Here is a 15,716-nt window from a genome sequence, read left to right as displayed (position 1 = left end):
ATTTCTCCATCAAGTCTCTTATGCGCTTTTCTATGGGATTGTTGACAATGCCTAACAGAGAGATTTATTTGTAATGTCGTCATCCTATCTTTTCAACTTATTTATTTGAACGAGTACTTAATGTTGTTATTTACGTGATATTTTATTTCATTATTGTTTGATTAATATTCATTCAACTGTGAATTTGTTTTTATAACTATCACTTTACCACTTCTTTTTCCATAGTTAGCAGTTGATTTGTGCATAAGGGACATTTATTCATGAATTAGATTTTTTTAAAAATAGATTTTAGAACCAAACGTTCATTTATGTATATTTTTATCAAACCTTATATAAGATAAGTTACGTGACAAGTTATGCACAAAATCTTCTCACAAATGAGACAGTACAAATAAGCAAAATATTCTACCATAATTAACATATTTATTTATAATCAGTAATACAAAACACAATTCTTATATAAACTTATACAAGATAATAATCATACTGTATAACTAAATAATAAGAATAAAGTTATAAATATATCTAATTTATATTTAAGAGGTGTGCATATAATTATATTAGAGAAAATTTATACATAAACCAAACGATGTCTTAGCATAACATAACCATTTGCTTGACATAATAAATTATTTATCTACACATTTTCTTATGTTAAATACATTTTACTTCTTGTACTTTAAAATATTTTAAATTATTTTATAGACTTATGACTAAGATAAGACTGTTAATTTTTTTATTAAATTTAACCGAGTATTATTATAGTAATTTAGTTGTATTATCTCAAAATCTGTCTAATAAATATGATAGAGACATTTTAATTATTTTAATATTATTTAGTTAAATTTAACAGAAAAAATAGAAATTTTAGTTCAGTTATAAGTATAGCGATTAATATGAGAATTTTTAAAATGCAACGAGTACGGTAATTTTGGGCACAGGTAAATTAACCTAATTTTCTTAAATAAATAGGGAAGAGAGAGGCATAGAAAATCACATGGTCGTAGATAGGGAGAGAGAAATAGATCCACTCGCATCCTTCACTGCAGTGACACGTTCCGTGCTGCCTCGTGCCAGCCTCGGACGCTGCCTCCTCCACTCTCTACCACCTTTGTCGTTTCCCTTCTCCCTTCCATCTTCCAGGGCTCTAAGCCCTGCGACCCCGATCTCTTCCGATCTCGTCCGATCTATTGATCTCCTAAGTTTCAATATTTTCGGGTTAATAAACCCACTTTTGCTCGTTTCTGATCGATAAGGTTTCACCGTTATTAAAAAAAGATCGGTTATTTCTTTATCTCGCGCAAGATCTTGGTTTTTGGCACCCTAAATTTCGTCCAGAATCGCCAAAGGAAGCAACTTTATCAAGTTTTACTATTTTATTTGCTGACAAGATCCGATCCTTGTTACGGATTCTCTTTTCTTTTCTCCTCCCAAACGATATTATTGAGTGCGATACTGGCATTCTCGGCCAGGATCTACAACTAATTTAGATGGTATGCATCGCTAGTATAAGAGATTTCATCGTTCGGGCGACGAGTCTGAGGGGCTTCTCTTATAGCAAATTCGGGAGTTTTAAGATTTGTGGAAGGGATGTGGATGTAAAACCTGGGGTCTATTTTCCTCATAGTCGGCGCAAGTTTAGGGCAGCTGTAAAGATGATGGTCGACTCGGGTGCATCCCCATCGCCGGAGCAACGTGCTGTGGTCAATGTTTTGCCCGAGAAAGATCAGGTGGAAGATGGAAGTTATGCTAGTGGGGGATGGAAAAGGTAGTTTCTTTTTCGTGAATCATCTGGTTCTCATTTGTCCAGGGATTTTTTGATGTTTCAATGTAGCCACATTTGTACTTTGAAGATAGAAAATTATAGTACCTTCTGTGGCGGTTCCTGATAGCCAGTGATGGCATTTATTAGAATTTAGAATTTTCTGAATGAAGTTGCATGACATAAACTGAAACCAAAAATTTGATTTATGTACTTGATTCTTAGTGACGAATTTGTTAATCGCCTGTTGATATTAAAATTGGGTAGGAATATGTAGTTGATCCAGGCGATTAGCATATTTGTTTGAGTCATTAAAAGTAATATATATTCATCATGCCTGACTAATATGAACTGTCTGTTGCACAGATGATCTTTATCGAGTCCTCCAAGAAAATATTACGTGTGAAGATTGGTATTGTTTCCTCAATCATCAATTGATTGCTTCTTATTGTAGATCAATCAGTTGTATGTTGATTCAGGACATCTTATGATATTTACCTTGTTTTATAAATATGTGAAAATTTGGTGTCTCAATGTCTATTGATCACCTTTCTGGAGTGGAATGACATTGATAAGAAATGACCTCCTAATTACTAATGGAAATATCATTTTGAGAATCGAGATGCTTATTTATATTGTCTGAAATGTGGATGATCTACTGTTAAAGAATTGTACACTCGGTGCAAGAATTGATATTTGACCATCTTTGTAATATAGCAATCTGTCTTTGATAAATATGCTCATAAAAGGCTAAAGATTTTGAACTATGTGTTTGCCATTTACATTTCTAACCGAAAATGATATTCTTTGTTAGTAGCAGCATGCCTGCAGTTGGAGATTTAGTAGTCTAGGATCGTGCCTGCTTAAGGAAGTATAGCCAGAAACATTCTATGATCATCCTGCAGTATTTAGTCATTAAGGATAATACAATCGTACTTTGACTACTTGAGACAAACATGAAGACTAGAGAAATTGCATGCCAGATATGTGTCTCTATTATAGCTTATTCCTTTGTTGTTCTATAGAAACTTGAACTCGAGTTGCCTATATTTTAAGTTGATCAGTTTTAGTTGCTAGATGGAAAAATATCTAAGTAGGACAGATATGGAAAAGCTCATTAAACTTTATGGAACGACAGGATAGGCAACTAGATGTCTGAATGAAAGTATCTCTGCTGCACTATCTGACTAATTATCAGTTGAGATAAAGTCACCTTAACTTTAGTAATTAAGAAAAGAATGAGTAGAATATATATGTACTGTATCTTTCGGAAAAAGAAAGAAGTGAATTATAGAAAGATGGATTATTATTATGAGCAACTAATGAGGTGACATCAGTAGAGACTAAATATGGTATCGGATACTTAGCCAATGTGAATTAGACAAGAGTATAACCTATCTGGAGGCCTATATGGTTTGGCAGTAGGAAGTTCTCCTTTATGTATTTGGAGTTTAGTCTTATATAATTAAGAAAGCTCTCCAGAAGATGTAATTTGTTTTGGAACAGCATGCGGACTCAGTCAATTGTAGAAATTCTTGAAAATTTGTCATGTTCCTGAGTGTTTTATGTAGTAATTATTTTTAACATTTTATAGAAGACGAGAGGTATATATGTGTGTACGTACTTCTATAGAAATTCTTGAATAGTATCTATCAATTTGACCACTGCATGCTGTCAAGTGAGTTCAAAATTTAGTAATATCTATAAATTTGAACATACAGATACATTCATCCATGCACTCATACCATGCATGCTCATGTATATATGCTCCTGAAAATTGAAATATTAAAAATGTCAGAACTATTTGGGACAATTTCTCTATGACCTAGGAAACAAGGATCCTTTCATATTCTTACCGTATCCGTATCGGATACCGTATTGGATGTGATAGTCGTCATATCTGGTACTTCCTTAAAGTATCCAAATTTTTAAAATAAAATTATTGTTGTGGATATTGCTAGGATGCTTCTTAGATACTTCTTGTATATTTTCTGTTTTTTTGTTCTATTTTTTATCTTCTGTTTTGTAAAGAGATTGATAGGATAGAGATAGAGACAGATGCCAATTGTGAAAAGATTGAGTTTTTTTTTATGATCTATATTAAGAAATCATGTTACCATGGTCAATTTATTTTAATTTGTATAAATAACAATAATATATAATTCCTTAATTAAGAAAATTTATGTACAAAGAAATTCCCTAATATATATATCATACGTGTATCGTATCCTTATTTTCAGGATTTGTCATGTCGGCGTATCTATATCCATGCTTCATATTATATGGCTGTTAGCAAACTAGTCACTTTGAAACTAGTCAATTTGACCGCTTCTGTTGACAAGTTGAGAAGAGGAGTTATGCATGAAATGGACTTTTTTAGACATTTTCACACACCACAAGCATGTGCACACATATATTCACACATATAGTTAACAATTCACTTTGGTATTCTTTTTCTAGACTGGTCCTTTTCTTGTTAAAAGTGGCAATTCGATCTAAAGCAAGGAAATAGATTCAATGACAAGATGGCAACTTTTTGGTATTGAGATGCCTAGTTGTAAATTGCCCTTCCAAAACTTCTAAAGCCAATCTAGGGCATGCCTTTTGAATATTCTGGGATATATGATACCAGATCACTAGATCCTTGTTCACATTCTCTACCAGATATGAAATATTCTGGGAACAAAAGCTTTTCTCTCTCTCTGTTCAATCTTGTTATTATCTACATTCTACCTTTGTGAGGTTAAGGTTTCCTTATAGGAGATATCTTTCCCTTGAACATAACTTTCTATAATTGAAAACTGTTTGTTTCCTTGTGAAACCTTCTCCAAAGGATCTTTCAAATTTCATGGAAAAATCGAGCCGGTCCGGTCCTAGGAAGGTTTAGAGCTCTACCAAAGTAATTGGACTTTATTTGAAATCTTTATGTGCTTCCAAAATTTTTTATTCTGAGAGCAAATATTCCGGAACACTTTCTTGTTTCTAGCTTGCTAAAATTCTATTTAACTCAGGTATCTGGTAGTCAGGATGAGGCATGTGTTGTGGTACAGGCATTGTTTGAAGTATCAGTTTCAGCTTCTATCCCTAGAAAAAAAAATGCAAAAGAGTTGAAACAAATTGATTTCAACTGGTAGTGGTCCAAAACCGAGACTACAAGATTTTGCTGGTTTCGGCCTTTGAAAAATGAGTTCCTGCTTTAGCTATCAATGATTTTTGGTTATTACTGTTCTCTCTCGGTTAAACTTCAAACTGCACAGTGCATGTTGTCACTCAGCATGGATGCTTTATATGGCACCCTTTCTGTTTGATGGCGCAGAACAGTCTGCTGCATATCTGTTGTTACAGTTTGGATGGTAGTCTGTCTTTCAGTACCACCAATTGTCCACAAAAGGCAGTTTAAACCTCTGATTCAGTTTTCTAACAAAGTTCAACTGATCTGCCACAAGATTCTTTTAGTCACTAGTTGGGTAAAATGGTATGGTTATATTATTTGCTCTGAGAGCATTTTCCTGTAGATGATTTGTGCAGCACTCCTATCTGACTGGAATAATTTCAACCTAAAATTATCAGGTCTATTATCATGTAGTTGGTATGGTTAAGTGTCTCCACAAGGGTCAGATATTTGGAATTCAGAAAGTTTGCTGAGGCTTTAGAAACTTTCTAGCAAAAGTTATAACCTATGGTGGAAAGCCTATGAGAAATGTGTCAATGATGTTAGACAGAACTAGCATTACTAGCCAGTAACAAGGCGAAAATTATTATGACTTGATAATTAATGAGTATCCTTGCTTACTGTACTATATTTTACATGCAATGCATCCTAAGTTATTATTGCATGGTTTTCTTTGGCTGATTGGCAGTGAGGATGGAAAATTAAGTTGTGGATATTCAAGTTTTAGAGGGAAAAGAGCAAGCATGGAGGACTTCTATGATGTAAAAACATCAAAAATTGATGGGCAAACAGTCAGTCTCTTTGGGGTATTTGATGGTAGGATTTGCATCATATCTTAGTTTCCCTTGCAAATTTTTATGTCAATTTTGATTGATTCTTTCATTGACTTGGTACAACAGGTCATGGTGGTTCACGTGCTGCTGAATATTTGAAGGACCATTTATTTGAAAACTTAATGAAACATCCGGAATTTAGGATTGATACAAAGTTGGCTATAAGTATACTCATCTTTTCATTTTTATTAGTTTGATGCTTCCTTTCCAGTTCTGCACCTCTGTTAGAGGTGGACGAATAACTGCTTTTCTCATTTCCTTTGATTTTTTTTTTGACAAAATACAGGTGAAACATATAGGAAAACTGATTCGAACTTTTTAGATTCTGAAACTAATACTTTCAGAGATGATGGCTCAACAGCTTCAACAGCTGTTTTGGTTGGGAACCATCTGTATGTAGCAAATGTTGGAGACTCACGGGCTGTTGTATCAAAGGCAGGCAAAGGTAGCATTAGAAAATATACTCTATAGTATTTCCATTTTCTGAAGATACACTTTCTCCAAGATCTTGACTGAGGCCATAGTCTATGTTCTCATGCTTCTGTTCATACTCAAAACAAGCCCAGTCCAACTATTTGAGAATTGTCATTTTGTGTTTTTTACATTGTGAATATTGATATATGCTGCTATAATATTCAGCATACTGAGCATGTAATTGATTCATCCATTATTTGCTGTCCTTTTAAAGTATCATGACAAATTTCTACTTTACTGTTTACAGTTTGTAGTTGGAAATTTGTGTCTTCATTCCTAATAACTAACCAGTGTAGAACTGTAGATTAGACTCTATATTGGTTCCTCACTCTTCTCTAGCCAAAATCTAATTCATTGGCATATACTTGTATGTCAGAAGAAGCTGCAGATGGCGGAATTATATATTACATGAGAGAATTAAATTTTCTATATGTAGGAAAAACTTATCATATTTTGATCTCATTTAGGTGTATTCTCACGGTACAATGTACCAGTAAATTTTATAAGATTTCTTTCTATAAGGAGGATTCACTGACATTGGGAACACACAATTCCAGTTTTTCATGTTGCTTGTTTATTCTGTAACAAAGAAACCGCATAAGTCATTCACTCTGTTAGCTAGCAGGATGACCCAAAATTTGCTCTTTTTTGGTGTTTGCTTTTTCCTGCCATATTGATTCAAGTTTGTAGCTGCTTGTCAACTCTTCAAACTTTCATTAGCCTTGCTTGGTTACTGTAGTTTGCAAGTGATTTTGAAGCTTTATAGTACTTACTGGTTTTTCTTACTTCTAGCCATTCCTCTGTCTAATGACCACAAACCAAACAGAAGTGATGAGCGAAAGAGAATAGAGAATGCCGGGGGTGTTGTTATGTGGGCTGGTAAGTTTCTCTTTCATGGATACATATTACCTTTTGCAACATTCTCTGGCTAAAATCTACAACTTGCAAAAAGGTCCATGGATGGCATTGTCAAACTTTCCAATTTTATGCAAATTACAAGTGATGGGATTTTAACATGAAGCTAGGAACTGTTTATTAGTTGATTTTCCTGGGGCCAGTCTATATAATACAATACAAATCCAGCATTTTTTTCTGGGTGGTTGGTAGTAACTTACTATGATAAAATGTTCTAATTTTTAATGAAACACATGAGCAAGCTGGAAAATGAAATGTGACTACCTAATTAGTAAACAAGGTGATTTCAGGATATATTATGTTCAGAACTAATGTTGATTGTCAACTGAATATTTCTTACTAATTTTGCAGGCACCTGGAGGGTAGGGGGTGTATTAGCAATGTCGCGTGCATTTGGCAACCGCCTCTTGAAGCAATATGTAGTGGCAGACCCTGAAATTCAGGTTTCTAATTGTAGTACCTCGATAATTGGGTTATTTATCTTTGAGAATATTTACATGGGGCTAGCAATTATGAGGTTTTCTGGAACTGCTAATGAATAATGTAGATAGTAATCATATTTCACTGGAGCGACAAGTTCAAATTCATACTCTTTATAATATGAAAAGACCTTACATTTAAGTTTTTGTATGGTATGTATTTAAAACTCATATTTATGCCACCTTCCACCTACACTTTTTATCAGACTCTCAAGATATGCCATAAGACTAGCAGATTTAAAATATAGGTCTGCATGCATGCATCTTATTCATTCATGAAATTATTCACATTTGGAAGAATGGAACTTTTTCCATATAGAGGTGTGTAGGCTGGAGATAATACATCAGTTGTAAAGGACTCCATTTATCTAATATAAGAAATTTGTTTTGTATATGTCTTTTAAGCAATAGTTATACCTTTTATAGGAGGAAGTGATCGACAATGAATTGGAGTTCTTGGTTCTTGCAACTGATGGATTGTGGGATGTAGTGCCAAATGAGGTATGACCTTACTTACTTTACCCTTCAATAGTTTGCTATGATTTTACAACATATTTGATAATGTGTTAATTTTTTCAATAGATTAATTTGAAATATTTTGTCACGTTATTATGGAAATGCGGAGCTCATGGTAATCGCGTAGCTTTTTGTGAGACCATCAGTTGGTTAATTTCACAAACAAAATAACTTTCTTTGTACCTGATTACCTGTTTACAATATATAATTGCCAAATATTATAGATCCTATTGATAAACTACAACTGCATTAATTTACCATCCTCTATGTGAAGTTGGTAATTCAAATGTGACATCTATATCGAGGGCAAATTATGTCACCTCGCTTATCCCTTGATCCTACGAGTTAGATTGACCTTTATAGTCACATTTTATCAGAAATACCAGACTACTACGACATTTAAGTTGCTCTGCTGAGTGCTGACTTGTATTTTATCCTATGTCTTACTCAACGAGGATGCTGTATCCCTTGCGAGAATGGAAGAAGTACCCGAGGCTGCTGCCAGGAAGCTAACAGAGACTGCCTTCTCTCGAGGCAGCGCAGACAACATTACATGCATTGTGGTGAGATTTCACCATGACAAAATGGATGTAGAAGTCTCTCCGAAGACGAGTGATGAGGGTTGATTCAAAGGTATTCATGCTTCCATGTCACCTGGAACTATGATGACCTTGTTGCTGCTGTCAGAGATCAGCGTGTGGATCTGACTCTTTTTGCTGTTCTAGATATGAAGCTGTCTTCTTGGATGTTTTCTTAGTAATTTGGCTTCTTGCTGTGACTGCATTTGCTTCTTCCATTTCGAAAAGAATCAGTAGAGCTCTCACTCTAGGTTGATTTGTACTGTCAAATTATTAGAGCGGTTATAAATATTCATTTTGCACCTCTAAGTTAGTTTATGGAGTTACTGGCATCTACTCTGTCTTCCTGAGACTCATTCTGAGGAGGAAATTTAGATCTGATCAGGAGTTTTTTGCACAAACGATCTTTAGATTCATTCATATGGCTCGCATTTTTTAGCTGGATTCTGCAGAGTTCCATCTTCCAAATCGCAGGGAAAGTAAAAGGGAAATTATATTTTACTATAAATTTTATCTTCAATAGTTTATTTGTATCACGTTACTTTTTTATGATTATATTCAATTAAAATTAATTTTTTTATCATATTTGATCATTGAATTTGAAAATATTCACATAGTTGGATAAACTTTATAACTGCATTCTCTTAAAAAAGAAGAAATTAAAAACAACCAATACTAACTATCACTTCATATGCAACATTTATGCCCAAAGTAACACTCGGTAATAAAAAATAAATAAATAAATAAAATAAATAAAATAAAAGAAAAACCATCCTTCAGAAGCGGCGACGACAATTGGATCTTACCGACTTCTGTGTTCGTTGCTGCCCCGCTTAAACCCTCCTAAAACCTACGCCAACAAAACCCCCTCCTCACTTCCTCATTCCTCCGTCTTTTCTCTTTCGGAGCTCCCTTTCTCTTGCTTCCTGCAAATCTCTCTCTTCCTTTCAGGGTTAGGATCAAGGTTACTGCTTGGTCTCAGACTCGATAGCGATGCCGGGTCATCTCCTCTCTCTCCGCCTCCTTCGTTCTACAAGACTCCTCCGCTCCACTCCCTGGGTTTCTTCGATACGTGAACACCTCCCATTCCTTTCAGAAATCTCTTCTCCCGCCTCGAATCAGAGCCGATCAGACGATTACTCCCATTTCCGGTTCTTCTCAAGCCGTCCGACGAGGTCCCGCGCAGGAATTGGGTCGCGGGACTCCCGTCCGGCGAGCGCCGCTGGAAAGGGTAAGAGCTTGATCGAGGACGAGGCTGAGCTCAGCGATTGGATCAGCGACCTCAAGACCGATTCTTTCCGGTTGGGATTGAGCAGTGATGGCGAGGATTCAGACCCTGATAGGTCGAGAAGTAGTAGTAGCAAAGGAAGTGGTAGAAGCAGGAATAGGGATGACTTTAGGGGACGGGGTAGGGGGGATAGGGATAGCGATAGAGATAGATATTCTTTGTCGAGTAGGAAATTGGGATCTTTGAGGAGGCAGAGGGACAGTGATTCGGATGAGTTCTCAGGATTCTCACGCAGGGGAAAGTCGAGGAATTTGAGAGATTCAGTGTCAAAGAGGAGCTTTGACAGCGATCCAGAGGAGGATGAGGATGATGAAGAAGACGAGGTTAGATTTTCTTCAAGAGGAAGAAGGGAGCGTGGGGGCCGAGGTGGTTCATCTTCAGCGTTGACTCGGAGAGGAGGGAGAAATGGTGGTTTTAGTAGTAGACCGTCTGGAAGTGGGAGAAAATTAGATTTTAGTATATCAGATGAGGAAGAAGCAGAAGATAGTGAGGATGATGAGGTTGATGGGTTTGAAGATGATGTTTTTGGTGACAAGGTAGAGAAGAAGGGAGATACTGTATCAGACGCAGTTATGGGTCTTGGTTCCATGGGATCAGTGAAAGGAGATACTGCAGTGAGAAGAAGTTCGACAGGAGAAGGTGACTCTTACCTGAGCCAGACCAGGTAACTCTCTGATATATTCCATATGGTACATAACTACATATTGAAAAAAAAAAAATATTAGTTTGGCTTTTGAAATTAGGAGTTGGAAGTATAGGCTATGCTTCTGTCTGTGCGAATAGTTGTATTATTCTGTACTGAGTTTCTTCCTTTTAACTTTTAATCTCAATGATTTTTTTAATGGCCTCTTACGTTCTGGTGAAATTCTACACACATACATGACAATGAGTACTTAAGTCTGCAAACATGGGAAGAAATTTTTACCTTGGGTCACTGATTAATTGCTAAATGATTCAGATAAATGACAAACAATAGATATGCTGTTAATGATCTTATTATACCGTATGTGTAAAGGACGGGAGGAAGCCTTAAGAAGTTGACCTTCGAAATGAGGATCTTCTCACTTTGACTCACAACTCTGAAGATGGAGAAGGCAGAGAAGGGGGAGAAGATGAAATTGTGTTAACAGGGTTCTTCATATTGACTTCAGAGGAGCAGGTGGCTGGTGTTGGAATTGTAATGCATAGTTTTGTCCTTGAGAAACAAAGTCAATTCGAACTGTTTAGACTTCAGTGTGAACTAAATTGGACTTGAGAAACAAGTTATTGTATCTTAACAAAAAGCTGAAATGTTTCAAGAATGAAGCCAATACCAAGATAAACATGAGTTGCTTGCAAGAATTGCAATGCATAGTTTGAGAAATAGAGTTAGGCTGAACTGCTTAGACTTCAGACAGAAATTAGATTGAATTTGAGAAACAGGGCGAATTTAGTAAAAAGCTTAAATGTTTCGAGAGTGAAGCCAGCGCCAAGATGAAATTGAATTGCCAGCTTGCTTGTCTGAGAAACCTAGTAAAAAGATAGGTGTTTTAACACAAGCATTTTTATAATCACCTAATTATGTTTATGCTTTACCTATTAAGGTTTGTCTCTTCTGGTCACCTTTGTTTATAATTTTTCCCATGCTGTTGTTTCATATTGTGAGAAAGCCCTCGAGTATATGAGGATTGTCTATGCATGATGAATGAACTGGCACAAACTTGCATGGAGGAAGTAGGTTTAAACTGAGAAAATAATTCTTAGAATAATCCTGTGCCTTTTGAAAGTAACCTTTCAGAGAGTACCAAATTGTTCTCATGCAGCAGTCAAACTGTTACTTATGTTCCCCAGGTTTGATGACTGCTCTATCTCTCCTTTGACACTGAAAGGAGTTAAAGCTGCTGGATATGAAAGGATGACTGTAGTGCAAGAAGCTACCCTTCCGTTGATCCTCAAAGGTACATTCCTTTGTCATCTGTATTTCTCTTTTATCTCGTCAATATGTGCATCGGTTTTAAACTTAGATCGTTTGTTTACTGTCTACACTTCTTTAGTTGGATAAGCAGTCTAATTGTCTGACCTTTTGTAATCTAGTCAGAGAGACATGTCTATCTTTGGAAAAGCTGTGGTTGTTTCGCTTTTTTTTTTGTGTGGTTTGGTTCATGTTTCTCTACATACTTTATGCCACTAAGATTTCTTATGAAGTAACAGAGGCTCTAAACTCTAAAGCATGGGCATCTTAATTATTTAAGATGCTTGCTACCAAATTATTTTCTCTTAGACTCTTACTCTTTTAGTTCATCAATGAAATGGAAGTATTAGTCTTTGTGCTTGTACTTAACTGTATTCTGATTTTGAATATCATTCAAAGCCTTTTCCTGTTTTTTCTTATTGTTAAAAGTAATGTCATGCATTACAGAAAACCTCTGTTGGAAAACTTTATGCCATTCATCTGTTTGCAGGTAAGGATGTTCTCGCGAAGGCAAGGACAGGAACTGGAAAAACTGTAGCATTTTTGGTGAATATCTCCATCTGATTTTGCATCCTTGCAGTGGATTTCAGAAACTTAGTATTTTTCTTCTACTGCTTTTTGTTTAAATGTAATGTAGAACCTCCTTTTGTTTTTCAGCTTCCAGCAATTGAGGTAGTCACCAAATTGCCTCCTGTTGATCGTGATCAAAGAAGGCCCCCGATAAACGTCTTAGTTGTGTGCCCCACTCGTGAGCTTGCAGATCAAGCTGCTGCAGAAGCTGGCAAGCTTCTAAAATTTCATCCATCAATTGGAGTACAACTTGTAATAGGTGGAACAAGATTAGCTCTAGAACAGAAACGCATGCAAACTAACCCTTGCCAGGTAAATTGTTTTATTTTGTATTGCTGATTACTGATATGTATTGCTATATTTTTACGTTAGAGCATCTCGTGTCTATAATGTTGAAGTATGATTCTACAGATTCTTGTAGCCACACCTGGAAGGCTAAAAGATCATATTGAGAACACCCCAGGATTTGCTACAAGGTTGATGGGTGTGAAAGTTCTTGTTCTTGATGAAGCTGATCGCTTGCTAGATATGGGCTTCCGGAACGATATTGAGAAAATAGTTGCTGCTCTTCCAAAACAACGCCAAACACTTCTCTTTTCAGCTACAGTTCCAGATGAGGTATCTTTTAATTTCATGTAGTGTGCACTCAGGTTTTCTGGAGAATGGTGTAAATTCTTGTATTTCATTTAGGTCCGTCAAATATGTCACATCGCTATGAAAAGGGACCTTGAATTCATTAATACTGTTGAAGAAGGGAGTGAGGAGACGCACTCACAGGTAAAGCTGCATTATGTACTCAAACACTTTGATCAGTCTTTGCATCAATAACTAGCAGTCAGAATTATTAATGTTTTATTGTGTTTCAGGTTAAACAAATGCATTTAGTTGCACCACTAGAAAAACACTTTTCAATACTATATGGTGTTCTGACAGACCATATTTCGGAAAATGTTGATTACAAGGTAAGTTGTATTGTCTGCACATGAAGCAAATCTTTTTTTTTTCCTATATTCAATTGCAATGAGGTTTATGATGATAAATATGCAGGTTATTGTGTTTTGTACTACTGCAATGGTGACAAGACTTGTTGCTGATCTTCTTTCTGAACTAAAGTTGAACATACGGGAGATCCACTCCAGAAAACCACAGACTTACAGAACCAGGGTATCCAAAGAGTTTAAGGAGTCAAAAGGCCTTATTCTTGTGAGTTCAGATGTATCTGCAAGAGGAGTTGATTACCCTAATGTCACACTTGTTGTACAGGTAATTTTGGCACCATTTTACTCGAATAAACTTAAGGAATGAAACCCATTAATTTATTGTTAGTTTTTCTATGGTTGAAGTTACAAAGGTTCTATAGTGCGGTGTACTTGGTCCTTAAAATTATAAATTTTGGAGGTAAAATAATAATTTGTCTAGGTATACTTAATCTCGATAAGAAGATTACCTACATGCTACAGTAGATTGTTTATTACTACATAGTGCATTTCTCCAATAAAGAAAGATCAGACAAAATCCTGATGAGGTTTTCTTGGTTGCCAGATATCTTTTCATGGTTTGGAAGTGATCAAGTATTTCATCTGTCCCTTTGTTAGTAAGATATAGGCCAAAATATCTCTGTATTGTGTCTCATGTTTGTACATGCCTTGAAAAAACCTAGAATAAGATGGGGAATAGAGATGTAAGACACAACATTAAAGTGATAAACACTTCTTTGTTGATTAATATTCATATGATGATTGCAAATTAATTTCATTCTAATTGCTTCTTACTTTTTGTGTTCAATAAGCATTGGTATTGAACTTTTGGAATTGTCACCAAATTTTGTACCTATAGAGCTTTTTGGAAACATGTAAGAAAATACAGAAGGCAGGCAAATTTTCTTTTAACGTTTGTGACACCGAGTGTGCATACGCATGGATGCACAAGCACATGTCTGTGCAATATGTGTGCAATGAGTGTGTTCGTGTGCATGCATGTGTTCGTGCATGCGTGTGCATGTGCATGTGCATGTGCAGTTGTATAGTCATGAAACCATTTGGAATGCTTTTGGATGATAGTGGGATTAATCTTATTTTGTAGTAGTTCTGATGAGCTGTAACATGATATACCTTATCTTCTCTTACTGTGGATTTTCTCACTTCTCTAAGTGGTCGTGGAATGATTTTTGTTTATATACAGTTGGGAGTGCCTGCTGACAGAGAACAATATATACATCGACTTGGGAGAACTGGCAGGAAAGGTAAAGAGGGTTTAGGCATATTGATGTTGGCACCGTGGGAAGAATTTTTCCTGAGAAGCATCAAGGACTTGCCAATTACAGAGGCATCATTACCATTAATTGATCCTGACACCAGAAAGAAGGTATTTTGTGGGGGCCCTTTGGACTCTTGTAGCTGTATGTTTCAGTTGTTTGCATATTAATTCCACCTAATAAATATTTAAAAGACAAAGCCTTTAGTGGGTTAGCTATATAAATCCTTCTCCACTCAGTTCTGATTCTAGATTCTTCGACCAATATAGATGGTTTCCTATCTTGGTGAAATCCTATAATTAACATAATGTCCCAAACACCCACCCAAATCCTGACCTGTTATAGTGGACGTTGATTTCATATCTTGAATGTTTTGTATTTTTCGTTGTCGAAGTATTTGAACTATATGTTCAAATATGTTAACAGTATTTGATGTGTTATTTGTCCTTTGCTTGGTTTATGTAGGTTGAAAGAGCTCTAACACATGTTGAGATAAAGAACAAAGAATCAGCATATCAAGCATGGCTTGGCTATTATAATTCCAATAAAAATATTGGGCGAGACAAACATCAGCTTGTGGCATTGGCTAATGAGTTCAGTCAAAGCATGGGGCTCAACAATCCTCCTGCCGTATCGAAACTTGTGCTAAGGAAGATGGGGCTTAACAACGTTCCTGGTCTACGATCGAAGTAGTCCTCAGCACACATCCAGAATTCAGTTATAGTTGCACGTAACTTTGTCTTAGCTTAAAATTTGAGAAATATTCTTCTTAACCCCTCCAAGGAGGAGTCAGGAGGAGTGACATTATTAATCGATGCCTATTTTTATAGTGGTTTAACTCGGTTTATTTGGCTATCGTAGTACTATCTTTCTTCAGCCTAATGCAAAATCTTGCAAAGTTGATATCAGGGAAATTAGAGCTTT

The 15,716-nt window shown here is 35.9% G+C and overlaps 2 protein-coding genes across 2 annotated transcripts; both read left to right on the top strand.

Annotated features, from left to right (window-relative positions):
- Nucleotides 1-1,010: 1,010 nt before the first annotated feature.
- LOC140765669 (probable protein phosphatase 2C 52) lies at nucleotides 1,011-9,031 on the top strand. Its single transcript, XM_073104860.1, has 8 exons — nucleotides 1,011-1,768; nucleotides 5,623-5,750; nucleotides 5,834-5,932; nucleotides 6,054-6,212; nucleotides 7,034-7,120; nucleotides 7,508-7,599; nucleotides 8,062-8,136; nucleotides 8,607-9,031. Exons 1-8 carry the CDS (start codon nucleotides 1,491-1,493, stop codon nucleotides 8,775-8,777), a joined length of 1,089 nt encoding a protein of 362 aa, XP_072960961.1. The 5' UTR covers nucleotides 1,011-1,490; the 3' UTR covers nucleotides 8,778-9,031.
- Nucleotides 9,032-9,592: 561 nt separating this feature from the next.
- On the top strand, nucleotides 9,593-15,642 carry LOC140765668 (DEAD-box ATP-dependent RNA helicase 31-like). Its single transcript, XM_073104859.1, has 10 exons — nucleotides 9,593-10,681; nucleotides 11,848-11,954; nucleotides 12,459-12,514; nucleotides 12,626-12,850; nucleotides 12,950-13,156; nucleotides 13,229-13,315; nucleotides 13,405-13,500; nucleotides 13,586-13,801; nucleotides 14,720-14,902; nucleotides 15,258-15,642. Exons 1-10 carry the CDS (start codon nucleotides 9,723-9,725, stop codon nucleotides 15,483-15,485), a joined length of 2,364 nt encoding a protein of 787 aa, XP_072960960.1. The 5' UTR covers nucleotides 9,593-9,722; the 3' UTR covers nucleotides 15,486-15,642.
- Nucleotides 15,643-15,716: the final 74 nt, after the last annotated feature.

Source organism: Typha angustifolia, chromosome 8, assembly GCF_048772165.1.
Source record: "Typha angustifolia cultivar Huaian chromosome 8, ASM4877216v1, whole genome shotgun sequence".
NCBI classification, from domain to species: Eukaryota; Viridiplantae; Streptophyta; class Magnoliopsida; order Poales; family Typhaceae; genus Typha; species Typha angustifolia.
The sequence above is the reverse complement of the archived record's forward strand: the minus strand, read 5'-3'. Positions and strand labels throughout refer to the sequence as shown.

What these genes read in the sequence shown, in the direction of transcription:
- LOC140765669 (XM_073104860.1), top strand. Translation starts at nt 1,491, where the DNA reads ATGGTATGCATCGCTAGTATAAGAGATTTCATCGTTCGGGCGACGAGT. An exon ending in TCTCTTTGGGGTATTTGATG is followed by an intron (nt 5,751 to 5,833) that starts GTAGGATTTGCA and finishes TTGGTACAACAG; the next exon opens with GTCATGGTGGTTCACGTGCT. An exon ending in GGGATGTAGTGCCAAATGAG is followed by an intron (nt 8,137 to 8,606) that starts GTATGACCTTAC and finishes TTACTCAACGAG; the next exon opens with GATGCTGTATCCCTTGCGAG.
- LOC140765668 (XM_073104859.1), top strand. Translation starts at nt 9,723, where the DNA reads ATGCCGGGTCATCTCCTCTCTCTCCGCCTCCTTCGTTCTACAAGACTC. An exon ending in GAAAAACTGTAGCATTTTTG is followed by an intron (nt 12,515 to 12,625) that starts GTGAATATCTCC and finishes TTTGTTTTTCAG; the next exon opens with CTTCCAGCAATTGAGGTAGT. An exon ending in GTGAGGAGACGCACTCACAG is followed by an intron (nt 13,316 to 13,404) that starts GTAAAGCTGCAT and finishes ATTGTGTTTCAG; the next exon opens with GTTAAACAAATGCATTTAGT.